This window comes from Vombatus ursinus, unplaced genomic scaffold, assembly GCF_900497805.2.
Source record: "Vombatus ursinus unplaced genomic scaffold, bare-nosed wombat genome assembly UNPS02014807.1, whole genome shotgun sequence".
NCBI classification, from domain to species: Eukaryota; Metazoa; Chordata; class Mammalia; order Diprotodontia; family Vombatidae; genus Vombatus; species Vombatus ursinus.
Window position 1 is genome coordinate 2,749,984 of NW_020954585.1, and position 17,156 is coordinate 2,767,139.

Here is a 17,156-nt window from a genome sequence, read left to right on the forward strand (position 1 = left end):
AGGAGTATCCTGATGAGCTTACCATAAAGGATCTGGGCTAGGAAAGTTATGTGGAGCAGAGGAGTCCCCATACCCTCCAAAACCAGGGTGGAAACTGAGACTCAAAAGAAAAGAATGACTTAGCCAAGACCTTATAGCTATTTAGTAGCCAAGCCTGGACAAAAATCTAGATTTCCCAAACCCTGTTCATCACACTGTGCCACCTATTTGATTTACTGGTCACCCTCAGCCCTTATTTAGATTTAAATAACAATAAATCAGTGGAGGAAAAAAAAAAGCTGTACTCTTGTTGGATCAGTCCTATTTAGAGGATATTTTGTCTGAATGAGCTGAGTGGCAGAGACTGTCTATGGTACACTAGGCTTCGGCTAGTTTTAAAAATATGTATATTACTCCAAGTAGCTTTTAACATGCTTGGAAATATTCTTCCAGGTTTTCGAAAAATGTGCATGCCAAGATGATAAGCGTAAATCAGTCCAGAGAAGCCTGCAGTGATGTCCTTGAAATCCCGCTGAAGGAGAAATGAAGACATTGTCATTTTCTGCTATTGTCCACAGATTCCCATAATTGCTTGGTGTGAGAACCTGGCTGCATGTCCAGGCCCATCCATCATCTTGCCATCTTTGGGCAGCATGCAGTAGATAGGCAAATGTCGAACTCTTCATTTTACCTCGTTAGCAGTTCCAAAATGACAATGTCACAATAATGAGGGGGACTTAAAATAACCACATTTACGTCAGCTCAGAATTTCTGAGAAGGATGAATGTTGCACATGTTAAGAGAAACCACTCTGACTGTAAATACTAAAAAAATAACAAAAATTTAAAAAAAATTAACTTTTTTTTTTTAAGAATTAGAAGGAGGCAGTTAAATTAAGGAGTGGCCAGAGTGCTGGCCACTCTGGAGTGAGGAAGATCTAAGTTGAAATTCTGCCTCCCTTGGATACCTAATAGCTCTGCTACCCTGGGCAAGTCACTTAATCCTTCTACATTTGTCCTCATTTGTAAAATGGAAGTAGGGCCAGCTGGGTGGTGCAGTAAATATAGCATTGGCCCTGGAATAAGGAGGACCTGAGTTCAAATCCATCCTCAGATACTTACTAGTTGTGTGACCCTGGGCAAGTCATTTAACTCTGACTCAAAAAAACAAAATAAAATGGGGATAAAATGCCACCCACATCCCAGGGTTTTAATGAAAATCAAATGAGGTAACATATACAAAGTGTTTTACAAATATTAAAGCACTCTATAAATGCTAAAAGGATGAGAGTCAATTACTTGGATCTCACTAATTCAAGTCTCACTACCCTTGTGACATTGGACTAAACATAATACTTGTCCAAACCTCAATTTTCTTACTTTTGCGATCAGATGGTCTCCCAGGAACATTGTGGCTCTGAATTCAATATCCTTGTTAAACACACACACACACACACACACACACACACACACACACACACACACACTGGATGCTGAGGAAATAGGGGGTTTAGACTTAAATGAGGCTGACTGGCTGTCTACAAAGTTCAGAAGATCAACTTATCTTGGATAAGTGCTCAGCCCTCCACTTCCTGAAAAGACCACTCCAACTACAATTTCCTTGTCCTGTATAGACTATCTCAGATCAGAGTAATGAATTCAACTACCTCCCAGCAGAAACAAAGACAGGAAATGAATGTGATTTCATTGATCCCCTGACACAGATATTAAGTAGTTTCATTTAACATTTGGTGGCCTCAAGTGACTTTGCTAAACCCTATGAAGTAAGGCTCCAAGTTTTTCATTTTCATTCTCTGTCAACAAACTCTAACAATCCCATCTTCTCTCCCTTTCCTGATTTCCTTTTTTTTAACAGCCACTCAGATACATTTTCAAAGCCCAATTCATAATGCAAGTACCTGATTAGTCACCTTGCCTTTCATTACAAGTCAGACTGAATTAAAGACAGATTAAGTGAAGCCCAAAAGCATCAAATACAGTCTTCGAGGTTAAATCTACCTGAGAATTTCGATCTAAAACTCTGTTTTGTGAGGATAGTAACTTACTATGGCAAGCTTCCCTCCAAGGCAAACTAAATGAGATCATCTGTGAAAAGGAGCCTTAAAAGGAATGAAAAAAGTCTCCTTTCTAGAAGATGATGTGAAAAAGGCATCGTGGGACAAAAGTTCTTGTAACACTAACTGAGGGGGACTCTGGCTCCTTCATTGTTTACTCAAAATGGTGGGATTTAAGGTGGGAACAGGAGGTAATACATGCTTTCGTGGCAGTATTTGAATCACGCCAGAAGATCCGACAAGCCAAAACTTCCCCCCCCAATACCTAGGAGCCCCAGTACCTGGGATTATTTCCATTAGATAGTCATTCCTTTAGGTGTATCTTTTTGGTCTCCTCTTTAAAAAAGTGTGCATCAGGTATAACAGATACCAAATTGCTTGCCTTCTCAATGAGGGGGGAGGGAGAGAATTTTGAACCCAAAGTTTTAAGAAACAAATGTTAAAAATCATTTTACATGTAATTGGGGAAAAAATAAAATATTAAATAACAAGAAATAAATAAAATGTGCATGCTTTTATAATTACTAAGGTAATGATGATTTCTCAGCCTGTGCTTCTCCTTCTGCCAGAAGGGTTGGATGCAGGATGGGCAGGGGCTCTGGGTGAGGGAGGGGCAGAGCTCAAAGGGAATCAAAGGAATGTGAAGGAGAGGAAAAGAGCCAAGAAAAGGATCTGAAAGATTCTTTGCCTTTGTTACAATGTTGCAAGCCCAGTCAGGGCACCTCTTTTTAACTCTGATATAATGTTTCCTGGAAAACACGTTTGGCCCCCGTGAGCTGTAGGAGCCATTACAGATTCCCCTGACCCAGACACCAAAACCTCTTGCACTTACTTCATGGGTTTGAACAGTGCTTGCCCATAATTCTGGAATGTCATGATGAGTTTTAGTTGAGTTCCCCCAGACTTCATTGCTGTAGAAGAGGAAAGGGAAAAAAAAACCACATCAATTATATCCCATAAATAGTATGATAATTAACAGTTTCATTTTATTGAACAATAACAACAACAGCTAACATTTATATAACACTTTAAGGTTTGAAAAGCATTTTTCAAATATTTCATTTGAGGGGCAGCTAGGTGGCGAAGTAAATAGAGTACCAACTTTAGAGTCAGGAGGACCTGAGTTCAAATCCAACCTCTGACACTTGATACTTACTAGCTCTGTGACCCTGGGCAAGTCACTTAACCCGGATTGCCTCACCAAAAAACAAAAAACAAAAAACAAATATTCTATTTGATCCTTTAGACAATAGCTAACGTTTATATAGCGCTTACAATGTGCCAGGCATTGTGCTTTACAATTATTACCTCATTTGATCCTCACAACAACCATGGCAGGTAGGTGCTATAATTATCCCCATTTTACACTGGAAGAAACTGAGGCAAGTGGAGGTTAAGTGATTTGACCAGAGTCCCACAGCTAGTAAGTGTTTGAGGCAGGATTTGAACTCAGGTCTTCCTGATTACAAGTCCAACACTTGATTTTGACCTCACCACCTTGCTACCTCAATAAAAGTGACTGTAGAAAAACTGGCCCATCTGTTTTCTGTGTGGGATAGAAAGCCCTCATTCTGGCATAATAAGGATTTCTCTTCAGCCACTTCTCTGTACTTCTTAAAGACTGTAGACACACTGCACACAGAATTCAGTTCTTTGACTGTACAGGTAACACCAGACTAACTCTTGCCTCTAGAATATTTCAACCCAGAGAGGAGAGTGGTTCACTTTTTTGGGGGGGAAGGGGTGCTTAGGCAAGCACTTTAGAACTGCACTTGACAAGTCAGCCAGAAATGAAGCTTATTCTCTGGGACCTCAGTTGTGTTGTTTGACATTTAAGCAGAACAAGAGAGGATGAGACCCAATGACCTAGCTATTTTATGATCCCCTATGAAAGTCTGAGTCTGAAAATCTCACCAAAAGATGGAAGAAATAAACATCCATTCTGACCTTTGTTTTTAAGCAGTGAGGAAATTCAGTGAACTTAGATACTGAAGGAAGAGACAGAAATGAAAGAATAGAGGACCAGGAAGTGATTCGGTGGAAAGAGGTTTGGATTTAGAGTCCAAGGGGCTGAGTTCCAATCTTGGCCCTGACACTTAGCACCTCTGTGACCTTGGATAAGTCACTGAACCTCAGTTTCCTCACCTGTCAAATGAGGAATGAGAGAATTAGAACAATAGCCTCAAAGGTCCCTTCTGGATCTAAAAATCTAACACTATGATTCTAAGTTATAAATTCCTTCTTAAAATTAGTTGGTTGGGTATTGTGAAGATAGCACCATCTTTTTTTTTTTAGCATCATCTTTTAAGATAAGCTTAGGGTGATCCCTAAGAAAATCTTACTGTTTCTCTAATCCCTAATAGTTGTATTCAGGTGAAAATACATTACAATGAATATCAAGGCCCAACTTTGACAGGGGAAAGATTGTTCAAAATAATAATAATAATATTAACAGCTTACAATAAGCTATTACTTGCATATGTTGTTGAGTTGTTTCCATCATGTTCAACTCTTCATGACCCCATTTGGGGTTTTCTTGGCAAAGATATTGGAACAGTTTGCCGTTTCCCTCTCCAACTCATTTTACAGATGAGTCAAGTGACTTGCCCTGGGTCACTCAGCTGGCAAGTGTCTAAGGCTGAATTTGAACTCATGAAGATGACTCTTCCTGATTCTGAACCCAGTGCTTTATCCACTGTATCACCTTGTTGACTATTACTTGTGTATAGGAGGCACTCAATAAATGCTTTTTGATTTATTGGTAGTTATATGATGTTCCAAGTTTACATGGACTTTATAACCAGCTAGGTAGTGCCCTAGATAGAGTGCTGGGTCTGGAATCAGGAAGACTTGACATTAAATCTGGCCTCAGATACTTACTAGTTGTGTGACCCTGGGCAAGTCCCTTAATCTCTATTTCCTCACCTTTCTCAAGTGTAAAATGAGGATAATAATAGCACCTATCTCATAGAGGTAAAGCACTTGGCACAGTGTCTGACATACAGTAGGGACCATATTAATGCTTATTCCCTTCTCTTCTCTTTATCTCATTTGTTCCTCTCAATGACCCTGTGAGGCTACTGGACTTCTATACGCCTAATCATACTTGTTTTAGAGTTGAGATAACTGAATCTTAGACAAGTGAAACAACTCCCTCAAAGTCACATGGCTACATAAGTCCCACCTAAGGGTGTGCATGGAAATCAAAGGACAACTAATCTCTTTCCTCAGCCTTTTAAACTTCTCCTCTAATATCTCTCTCCCTGATGAAGTTGACAAACTGATTGTACAATTATAAGGGCAGCTAGGTGGTACAGTGGATAAAGCACTGGCCCTAGAGGGACCTGAGTTCAGATGTGACATTAAAAGCTTAATAGCTATGTGACCCTGGCCAAGTCACTTAACCCTGCTGGCCTCAGTTTCTTCATCTGTAAAATGAACTTGAGAAGGAAATGGCAAACCAGTCCAGCACCTTTGCCAAGAAAATCTCAAATAGGGTCACAAGAATCAGACACGACCTCAGATTATAGGGTCATTGTTTGGATCTGAAAGGGACCTAAGGCAACCAAATATCATAGGAACATAGATCTAGAGTGGGAAGGGATATTATTATCACTATTAATAATAATAACAACTACCATTTATATGGCATTTTAAGGTTTGCAAAGCACTTTTCATGTCATTTTAGTTTCTCCTCACAATTACCCTGGGAAGTAGAAGCTACTATTATCACCCCATTTTACAGATGAGGAAACTGAGGTGGAGGAAGGTTAAATTACTTGACCAGTACAACTCATCTAATAAGTGTCTGAGGCAGAATTTGAATTTGGGTCTTCCTGATTTTAAGCCCAACCCTCTATGCACCGACCACTTAGTTGATTAGAGGTCATCTAATCCAACTCTCTCATTTTATAGATGAGGAAACAGAGACCTAGAGAGGAGAGATGATTTCCACAAGCAATATAAATGGCAGAACTTTCATATAAACCAATTCTAAGCTGTCCTCTATTTCCAAAGCCAGGAAACACTCTTTCTACCATAGCATACTCATTAGCACATCCCCAGCCCACCCCCAAATGGAACTGCTTTTGACTCTCCCCATCAGCCACCTGCCTACTCATGCCAAACAGCCAGAAGCCCCCTGTTCTCCCTAAACCAGGGTAATTGCTCTAGTTCACAAAGACCCAAGTCAGTGTTTGTTGCTTTTTGTCTCCTGCAATGAGAACTCTGGGAATGCAACTAAGCCAGATGAGATGGCATCAGAGTCCAGGACAGTGCCATGAGTGTGTGGTCCAAAAGAAAAATGCTAATGAATAAATGCTCATGGCGAAGTGAAGAACCAAATCAATGATCCAGGTAAGTCAGGCCAAGAAGCAACCTTTGCCTGAAGGTTTTAGACAAAGGCCTGTTGGTTGACAGAGCAGTAGAAGAAGCAGTGACCTATGAGTCAGACTTTTGTAACTGGAACCAAATGGATCTTTTAGCCCTTCTCTCATTTGTGTAGACCTTCGTCCAAGGTCAAAGAGCCCGGCTTCCTCATCTGTAAAAAGGCCAACTTTGTGGCAGGTCCCTTCGAGCTCAAACAGTCTACCATTCTATTGACTGAATGAAAGAGGCAGCTGTGGAGTTCTTATTTGTTCTGTTCTGTTTTCATTTTGTTTCAGATCGTGACTATTGCCAGGGTTCCCTTATTCACTCACCCAGGGGAGGCAGAAACTGAGTTAGAGGCAGACAATGGCCCAGATCTTAGAAGGATGCTGCTCTCTCCTAACAGCAGATGGGCATTTGCTTCAGGAATAGAGGGAGAGCAGAGATTTCCAGTTTTATCATTTGTAGATTCATTCAGCAAATATTTACTGAGCACCTACTATGTAACGTTGATGGTAAATTTGTTTCTCGTTTTTGACTCTGAGGTCAAGCAAACAAAACTAATACCTCTTCCACTTGACAGCCCTTAAATTACTTGGGGAAGAGTGAGTATCAAGTCCCTGCTAAATCTTCTCTTCTCCAAAGCTCCAAAAATCCCTAATTTTTCAAATGATCCTAATAATATATGACCTGAAGGATCTTCACCATCCTAGCCACCCGTCTTTGGATACTCTCCATCTCATCAATGCCCTCCCTAAAATGTGGTTCCTAGAACAGAATACAATGCTCCAAATGCTGCCAGACCAGGGCAGAAATCAAACTACCACTTTCCTTATTCCGGGATTCCATGTCTCTCTTAATGTAGCTTAAGATTTCATTAGCTTGATAAACACAATGACCAACAGCTAGATGAGTAGCTAGGTGGCTCAGTGGATAGAGCGCTTGGACCTGGAGTCAGAAAGACCTGAGTTCAGATCCTGACCTCTGACACTTTTTAGCTATGTGACGTCAGGCAAGTCACTTAACCTTTGTTTGCCTTAACACACTGGAGAAGGAAATGCAAACCACTTCACTATCTTTGCCAAGAAAAACCCATGGACAGTATTGGCATATTATGGTTGGCAGGGTCATGAAGAGTTGGACATGGTTGAACAATAACAATAAACAGATAGGTGCTGGACCCAAGTAGATTGGGGCATACATTTGGACATGACCAAAGCAGGGATTTGGTTTTTGCTTCATTAAGCCTATTTGTTACCTGGGTTTTTTTTTTCTTTTTTCTTTTCAGTGGGGGAGGGGAAGGGAGATATGACTTGGGAGAAAGAGGGAAGTTAGGGATAGACTTGCCCTCTTCCAAAAAAAAAAAAAAAAACAACAACAACAACAACAAAACACCAGCAAAGAAAAGGAAAAGAAAGGTTGGTCACTGAAGCATTTACCAAAAAAAAAAAAAAAAATCCACATCAGAGGAAAAAAGATGGCCATAAGAAATCACAGACAACCAGGACAGCTTTGAAAGTTAAATGTTGAATTTCCTATACTTTAAAAGAACAGCAAATCCTTCATAACAGAGATTATCAATCTTATGCACATCTGTCTTTTGTTCTGCTACATATTGAAACTCTCCCTTTATTTGGAGTTTATTACATTCAGAATATAAAAATTCAGAATTCAGAATAAACATTCAGAAAAAAAATGTGTAAAGATTGTATCAATTTTCTTGACTGCCATATTAAACTTATGATCCATATTGAGGCTTCAATTCCATTAACATACCTTCTTTCCTCTTCACCACCCCCCACCTTACTCTAATTTTTGTAGTAAAAAATCTTTCTAGAAGAGGCACAATACAGTGGAAAGAATACTGAATTTGGAGTTAGAAGACCTGGTTTCAAATCCTAACTCTTTTTCTTCTATTTGTATGACCTTGGGTAAGTCACTTAACTTCCTGGGGCCCTGATTTCCTTATTTGTAAAATGTAGGAATTGGATTAGACTGCCTTTAAGGTCTTTTCCAGTCCAAAATCTTATGATCCTGTTTGACATGTTTAAAGACAGATCAACCAACGATACCTTTGTCATTGTCATTCAGTCATTTTTCAGTTGTGTCTGACTCTTTGTGATCCCATTTGGGGTTTTCTTGGCAAAGATACTGGAGTGGTTTACATTTTCCTCTTAAACTGTACCTTATGATGACCTTATCCACAATCAAATATGACAATTTTGTCATGGTTATTGTTCATCCTTCATTTTTTAAGAGAACCAGTGACATCACAGGGTGATGACTTGACTTGTATGTGAATTGGATTTAAGTGAGGCAGAGTTGCACAAAGTCATCAGCCTTACTCTCTCTTAGAGAGTCACCAAAGTCCAGTGGCAAGACAAAAGTCAGGACAAGTGGGGATGGCCTGCCTACTTCATGATGATGAGAACAAATTGTTCTCATCTGCCCATTCCATTGGTGCAACTCTTCATTCTGCTGGTCTTCACCAGCTTGGGGTAGACACCCCTCTAACTCACAGATGGTTTTGAGGCTTGTCAGTTACCTTCAATCCAGTTTAGCCCATCTGCCAAGATGGTTTTACTGGAGTGTGGCCACTGTACATGTTACAGCTTCTTGGAGCCATCAGTGAGAGTTGGGTAACAGATGGACACCCAAAGGCAGATAAACAGCCCTGAAAAGGGCTCAGCAAGTCCTCACACCAAAGGTGCTAGTCCTTCTTGAACATCCTGTACACCCCACGACTCTTTTACTTACTACTTGTATGATCTTGAAACTTGTATGACCCTGCGTAAGTCATTTAACTTCTTGAGCCTTAGTTTACTTACCAATAAAATGAGGGAATTGGATTAGATTGTGTCTAAGATCTTTTCCAGCTCAAAAATCCTGCCTGATATGTTTTAAGACAGTCTAACCCACCATAGCTTAGGAGGATCTTATCCAAAATCAAATATGGCTACAGAATCAAAACTGGTGTTGATCTGATAATTCACTGCAGTTGTTGATAATTCATGATGCAATTTTTTTTTTTCCCTTAGGGAAGTCCTGTTGATTCTCAGCCTTGCTGGGTCAAGAAGAAGATAAGGAGTTTTTGAGATTGTCTCTTAGCTTTGTTGGGTAGGCTCTGGCTAGTCTTAACTGGTATTTATTCCCCTCAAACCATCCCTACAATAACATGTTTACTAACAGATGATTTGGCATTTTTAACTATAATTTTCATTTTCCATATGTCAGGAAAAGTGTAATTGAAATGAACATTAGACATGAGTAAAGTAGTTCAGTAGGGCTTTCACAGAACATCAGTATTTTCCACACCCTTGAAAATGCTAAGTTGGCCATCTTTATATGCCCAGAGCAGATGGCTATGTAGGAAGACAGTGGCTACAGATGGCATCCAATGACTGGATTAGCCTCTTAGCCAGGGTGGAAGGCTACATAATACAGAGATAGAATTAGTAAAACTTGGCTCTCCAAGGTACTTCATAAACGTCAGTAGCCCCTCACTTCAAAAAGTCCAAACTCCCTAGCCTGGCTTAAAATGAGCCCTGCAATTTGTCTGTGAACTCCTTTCTGACCTTATCTCTCACCACCATTCTACATGAGCATTCTGGTTCAATTGAACTGGTCTAGTCACTGGTCACTAGTACTTTGTATTTTCTACTTTTCCTGACTTTGTTTTCATGCCTGAAATATTCTCCCCTCTCTGAGCCTTGGCCTGGTCACTTAAATTCTCCACATACTTGTTTCTTTACTTGTAAAATGACATTTAAGTTCTTATCTGTGAGCCTAGGACCCCTTGGGCCACTCCCAATTCCTTGTAATGTCCAGGTATGTAACATAGCAAAGGATAACAGTGGAAAAAATGATAGGGAAGGATAAAGTAATTCAAAATTCTGTACCAGGCTCAAGATGAAAAGAGGGTAAAATTACTCATGAACTGAGGGTAAAGAGGAAAAACTAACACACTTGTGGTTGTTCAATTGTGTCTGACTCTTCATGAATTTGGGGATTTCTTGGCAAAGGTACTAAAGTGGTTTGCTATTACCTTCTTTAGATCATTTTACAGAAATGGAGGAAAAATGGAGGCAAATAGGTTACATGATTTGCCCAGGGTCATGCAGCTAATAAGTGTCTGAGGTCAGATTTGAACTCAAATCTCCCTGACTCCAGGCCTGGTGCTCTATCCACTGTGCCACCTACTTGCCTTCCCTCTTTCCCCCAACATTTTTTCCTGGGAGAAATCAGTTTACTCTGAAGATGGAGTGAAGATTGGAAAGGACAGCATGAAGCCTGGGAAGTGAATGTGGAAGTAGACTAAAGGAGAGACTTATCAACTTTCCCTTAAACAGAGATTTTTACCTGGAATCTATGATCCCTTCACAATCCTATCTATTTTATTTTATTTATTTATTTATTTTTAATCCTATCTATTTTATTTCATACATTTAAAAACATTATTCTGAGAAGAGATCCATAGGCTGCACCAGATGGCCAGAGGGGACCCTGACATATACAAAAAGGTTAAGAATTAAAATCCCACCTTTTACAGGAAGCCTTCCTCAACCTCTCTTAATTCTAGTGTCTTCTCTCTGTTAATTATTTCCTATTTATCCTATATCTAGGATTGTTTGTTCATATTTGTTTGTTGTCTCCCTCCATTAGATTGTAAGTTCCTTGAGGGCAGAGACCATCTTTTGGCTCTTTCTGTATCCTCAGCACTTAGCACATATTAGGCACTTAAAAATGGTTATTTAATTGATTAAAACTCTGACTTAGAAGGTGTGGGTGTGGGTGTGTGTGTGTGTCTGAGTGTCTGTGTTTGGGGAGAATTGGGGAAAAGAGGGCAGTGTTAATGACATGTAAAAAAGCCAATCTCCTCTACTTAGTCACTAAAGTATGGTTTTGAATGTCCCTCTATTCCTGGGGAATAAGGCTGTTAATGATATTATAGAATTACGAACATGAAATACCGTTGGAGAAGTTAGCAAATACCTTCCTCTTTACAAAAAGCAGCTCCATCCCTGACTTTTGCATCCCTATTTATCAAACTTTTCTTAAAGTTCTCTCCAAGTAAGTAGGGCAAGACATACACACACACACACACACACACACAGAGTTTAGCTGATTACAACACTTTTAAAGAATTATCAGGTAATTTCTCATATTAATAAATAATTTGGCAGAGCTTAAATTCATGTGCTAAAGAGTCTTATCTCTCTTATTAAATAAAAGTAAATGGAATAATTAAATCCCCATTAGATTTCTGCATTTCCTTTTAATAAGCAGGACCACTAGATATACAACTCTTTAATTATGCGATCCTGAGTCTGCGCTGGTGAGGTCACCAGCTTTTTTTTCAATTCTTGTAATCCTTGTTTAAAAATATAACAAAATATTATGCAAATCTGGTCAGTCTAATTATTCTTCTGGAAGAGAATCCCTTGTGCATGGTTGTTTTACTGACCCTTGTCTTCTACTGCATTACCAGCTTATCCCCCAAGGAACAAATAAATAATTAGGAATTAAAGGGCATTAAATAACTCATGGTTAGCAGATACTCCAGAAACCAGAAATTCCGAACTAACTGTTGCAGTCATTTGCCTTTCATAATACTCTTGGGAGACAGAATTTTTTCCCTTAACTTTGGTTCCATCATTTAAACCAGAGGACTGTGTGGAGAGATGATTTAAGATCAGTCAGTAATAAAGTAGGCCTTACGGTTCAGTGGAAAGCAGGGGGCCCTGTGTAATATGTCTCCAGGGTAGATGGTAAGCTCTGTGACCCACTCAGCTACTCACTCATTTTGCTGTTTTGCTCAGTTGTTTCAGTTGTGTCTGATTCTCTGTGATTGTATTTTGTGGTTTTCTTGTCAAAGATACTGGAGTAGTTTGCCATTTCCTTCTCCAGCTCATTTTACAGATGAAGAAAACTGAGGCAAACAAGGTTAAGTGACTTGCCCAGTCACACCTAGTAAGTATCTGAGGCTGGGTTTGAACTCAAGAAGATCAGTCTTCCTAAATCCAGGCCCAGCGCTCTTACCACTGTGCCACCTAACCACCCACTAGCTCATACCAAACATTGCTTTTAACTAATGACAGGCAGAAAATCTTTCCTTCTCCCAGTTAGAGATGAGGCTTAAAATGTAAATTCCCCAGGAGAGAGAATACACTGGTTTACATTCATACTAAGGTATAAAGGACTAATGTCCATTTTGTTCCAATGACAAATTTTGATCAGAGGGAGAGGAAAGAGATTATCAAGGCCTGGGAAATAATGGGCTGAGAATAAGGCACAGAGGGAGGAAAGAGGTTCAGAAAGACCAAGATCTTTGAGGGCAAGGCCATGTTCAATGCTATATCTTAAGGGAAAATAATAATTGACATCCATATAACTCTTTAAAGTTAACAAAGCAATTTACATGCATTATCTCATTGTAGTCTCAGGACCACCTCTATGAGGTGGGATCTATTGGTCTTATTTGATTTTACAGATGAGGACACCAAGACTAACAGAGGTGAAGTGATCTGTCTAAGGGATGTGACTTCTAACAACGAACTGGTACTTCACTCAACTAAAGAACATGATTCCAAGCGATGATTTGTCCAACACATCACAGGCACTTAGTAAATGTTAACTGATTGAGTGAATGGATGGACAGAAAAACATGGCATCAGGTTAAAAAGTTAGAGCTGGAAGAGATTGGAGAGGTGATCTACTCTAGCACCTCATTTAACAGATGAAGAAACTGAGTCAAAGTAAGACTCTTAGATATGTGACTTGTACAAGATCACACAGGTAGAACCAGTTGGGGTGAGATTTGAACTGAGATTCTCTGACTCCCAAATAAGTACTCTTTCCACTGCACCATGACTTTTAACCATGAAAGTTAGACAAGTACTGAGTGGAAGAACCAGAATTCAAATGAAAGTCCTCTGCCTCCACATAAAACATGTTTCTCCTGTAAAGAAAAAAACCACATCACCATAGAAATCAGCAGTGATACCTAAACATAAAAGCTTGGAAGATATCTCTAAAACTTAGGTGTACGAGTAAAATTCCTTAATTGGCATTTAGTCAGTTCAAAATCAAGGTTAACCTCATTAACATCATAAGTAATGGTGACTAAGATTTTATGAGTAACTGAACTTGGCAAGCAGTCCAACCCTCTCCTCAGTTTCCTGGAAAATCTGAGGTGGGATCCTACATAGAGAGATGCTGACATTTCTGGCTAAGCAAGGGAGAATTCTATTCACAAGAAAGAAAAAAAAAAGACTGGCATAGGTTCATAGAATTCTAGAATATTAGAGCTGTAAAGGGAAGGCCCTCATGCTAGTTTTATAGATAGAATGGAAGAATGTAGGATAGAAAAGAGTGTAGTTACCAAAGGAAGGAATGAACTTCTAAAAGTCAATAGCAGTACCCCAGAAATTTGTGCTTGTCCTTATTTTATGTAACATTTTTTGACTTGGATAAAGATAATGGTTGTTTACAAATGACACAATGTTGGGAAAGAAGAATTACACTTCTGATGACAAAGTTAAGATGCAAAAATGATGAACCAAATCTAGTAAGATGAACCTTAGTGGAAACTGACAAAGATTTGTGTTAACAATCAACAAGCTTCTATTAAATGCTTATTTTGTACCAAGAGTTGTACTAAAGAATGGGATAGAAAGGCAGTAACAATCCCTGCCATTAAGGAGTTCATATTCTAAATCAACTTTGAAAATATAAGATGGGAGAGATAACAGTTAGTATGAAAATATTTGGGCTTTCTGATGCATTGTGTTCAATATGACTCAATGTGGCAACCAAAAAACTCTTATGCAATCTTGGACTACATTAATCAATCAATTTATTAAACACTAGCTGTATGTTGCACATTGAGAATTTAGATGTAAAAATAAAATAATCCCCACGTTCAAGAAACTTACATTCTATTGGAGGAAACAACACATATACAAGGCAAATACATAGTAGTGAGTATGAATGTGAGTGTGTGTGTGTGTGTGTGTGTGTGTGGGTGTGTGGGTGTGGGTGTGTGTAAACTGGAAGCTTAGGAAAGGCCTCTTGTAGGAGGTGGTGCTAGAGTTGAGCTTTGAAAGAAGCTCAAGATCCTAAGAAGTAAAGATGAAGAATAAGTACATTCCAGGAATGGGGGATAAACTATACAAGGTATGGAGGAAAGAGATGCCATATCATATGTGAGGAACAGCAAAAAGGTCAGTGTAATTGAACCAAAGAATACATGAAAGGGGGGTATGCTTCTAAGCCAAGAAAGGTAGTTTCAAGCCAGGTTGTGAAAGGCTTTTAAAACTAAACAGAGGAATATGTATTTGGTCTTGGGGCAAAGGAAACTTAATAAGCACAGGAATGACTTGGTCAAATCTCTGCTATAAGAATATTACTATGGTAGTTATGGAGAACTCACACAAGGCAAGAGCTCACATGGAGGTCAGAAGAAGCAATAAGAGGACAGTTTCAAGGTCTGTCTGAAGAACTTTGCAATTGATTATGAGACGTGGGAGTCATTGGCACAGGACCATCCTACATGGTATGTCCCCCATCAAAGAAAGCACTGTGCTCTGTGAGCAAAGCAGAATTGCGGTAGCTCAAAAGAAATGTGCAAGGTGCAAATTTAGAACCATCTCCACTCCAAATGTTCATATGTGCCTGACCTGTGGTAGAACCTTTCAAGCTAATATTGGTCTGATTAGCCACAGTCGAGCACACTGTACCTTGACCTTGAGGTTGCCATAGTTGGCATATGTGATTCATTTTGGTCCTCTTTGAGAATGAAGGACAACAACCAACCAAATGTAGAGCAGGGGTTGATGCCATCTGTTTTTGTACAACTTTTGTAGGAGTTAAAAATAGTTTTTGCATTTTACAATAAAGTTTTATCATACTTAAAAATATTTTTAAAAATTTTAGCTGGAGGCAGCTAAAACAGCTGGGATTGGCCTTAGTGTATTTTGTAATCCCATGGTGTAGAGGACAGAATGGGAAAAGGAGGATCTTGGAGAAGGAGAAAAATGGGGAGAAAAAAAAAGATGATTTAGGAAGCTCCTGAAAAAATCCAGTTAGGACATGAGGGCATGAGCTAGAGTAATGGTTATGTGAGAAAAGAGGAGAAGTGCTGTGGAGGTATAAGTGAACAGGTTAGCAAATCATTGGACATGAGTTGGGGGTGGTGGGGGGAAGAGTGAGAATAAGAGAGGATGAAGACTATAGGTTAACTGAAGGTGTGAATCTAGAAGGATGGTTGTCCTCTAAACAGAAGTAGGTAACTTAGAAATAGAGATGTGTTTGGGGGAAAAATAATGACTTCTGTTTTTGACATATTTGCTGGATTTGAGATGCCTATAGGTCTTCTAGCTTGAAATGTCCAACAGGAAAGTGATGATATGGAACTGGAGCTCATTTGATAGTTTAGGGCTGGACACAAAGCCAGTCTTGGAGCCATCTGCAGAAAGATGATCACAACCCATGGGAGCTAATAAGATGACCAAAAGAAGAGTTTAGAGTGAAAAGAGAAGCTGGCCCTGGATAGAGCCTCAGTCTGTACACCCACAGTTCAAAGACAGGTTATGCATGATGGTCCCAGCAAAGGAGATGAAAGAATGGTTAGAGAAGGAGAAGGAAAGCCAAGAATGAGCAGAAATGAGGGAATGAATTGTCAACAGTGGTCAATGTTTCAGACAGGTTGACAAGGATGACAACTGGATTTGGCATAAGAGTCATAGTGTCCAGGACTAGGGAGGGTGGGAGGGGATGGCAAGTGAAGAATAATCCCTCTGCACTATGCCCTAGTCAGATCACACCTGGAGTATTAAGTCTCTGCTCTATAATTGAGGAAGGCCATTGAGAGGGTCCTGAAGTAGAGTAAACCTGAGATTATACCATTTGAGAATCAGATGAATTAACTATAGATGTTTAGACTGGAGGAGAAAAGACTTAGGAAGGACATGATAGCTGTCTTCAAGTATTTGAAGATCTGTTAAATTGATAAGGCATTAAAATCATTGTGCTTTGGCTTTAGGGAAAGAATTAGAAGCAATATATGAAAGTACCAAGGAAGCAAATTTTGGCTTGATGTAAGGAGATTCTTAATAATTAGAAATATTCAAAAATGAAATATGTCTTAGGGAGTCAGATTTATCCTCATTTTACAGATGAGGTTCAGAGAGGTTAACTAATTTGCATATGTTCTCACAGTTAGGATAAGGAATAGGATTTAAACCCAGGCCTCTGTACTGGATATAAATTACCTCTCAAAAATCTAACCCCTTTACCTTCCCCACCTCCTCTACATAAATACACATTATTTCTACTAAGTGGTTCTAACTCTGCCTTCTAGGGGTAAGAAAAACAAATATAATCACCTTCTATTTGACAAGTTCCATTAAGTCAGAGGACCTGGGGTCAAATCCTACCTCAGTTGCTTACTACCTATGAGACCTTGGACAATCAATCAAAAAAAAAAATAAAAAACCCTTCTTAATAAGCACCTACTATGTGCCAGACACTGGGGCTGCAGAGACAAAAATGAAAGAGGCTCTGCCCTCAAGAAATTTATTTTTTGGGGGGAGAGAGAACATGTATGCCTATCAGTATATTCAAAGGTATATTTTTTAACACACATTTATAAGTATATACCAAGGATTTACAAGTAAGTACAAGGTAATTTTGTAGGTGTTAAGAGTGTTGAGAAAGGCTTCATGTAAGAAGTGAG

General features: G+C 39.3%; 1 protein-coding gene across 1 annotated transcript in view; it reads right to left on the minus strand.

Moving 5' to 3' along the window:
• Window positions 1–17,156, minus strand: part of LOC114052377 (extracellular serine/threonine protein kinase FAM20C-like) — a 146,946-nt gene that overhangs the window by 108,235 nt on the left and 21,555 nt on the right. Inside the window, exon 3 of the mRNA XM_027874950.1 lies at window positions 2,886–2,964. Within this exon, the coding sequence (XP_027730751.1) occupies window positions 2,886–2,964 (79 nt within the window). The remainder of the gene's footprint in view (window positions 1–2,885; window positions 2,965–17,156) is intronic.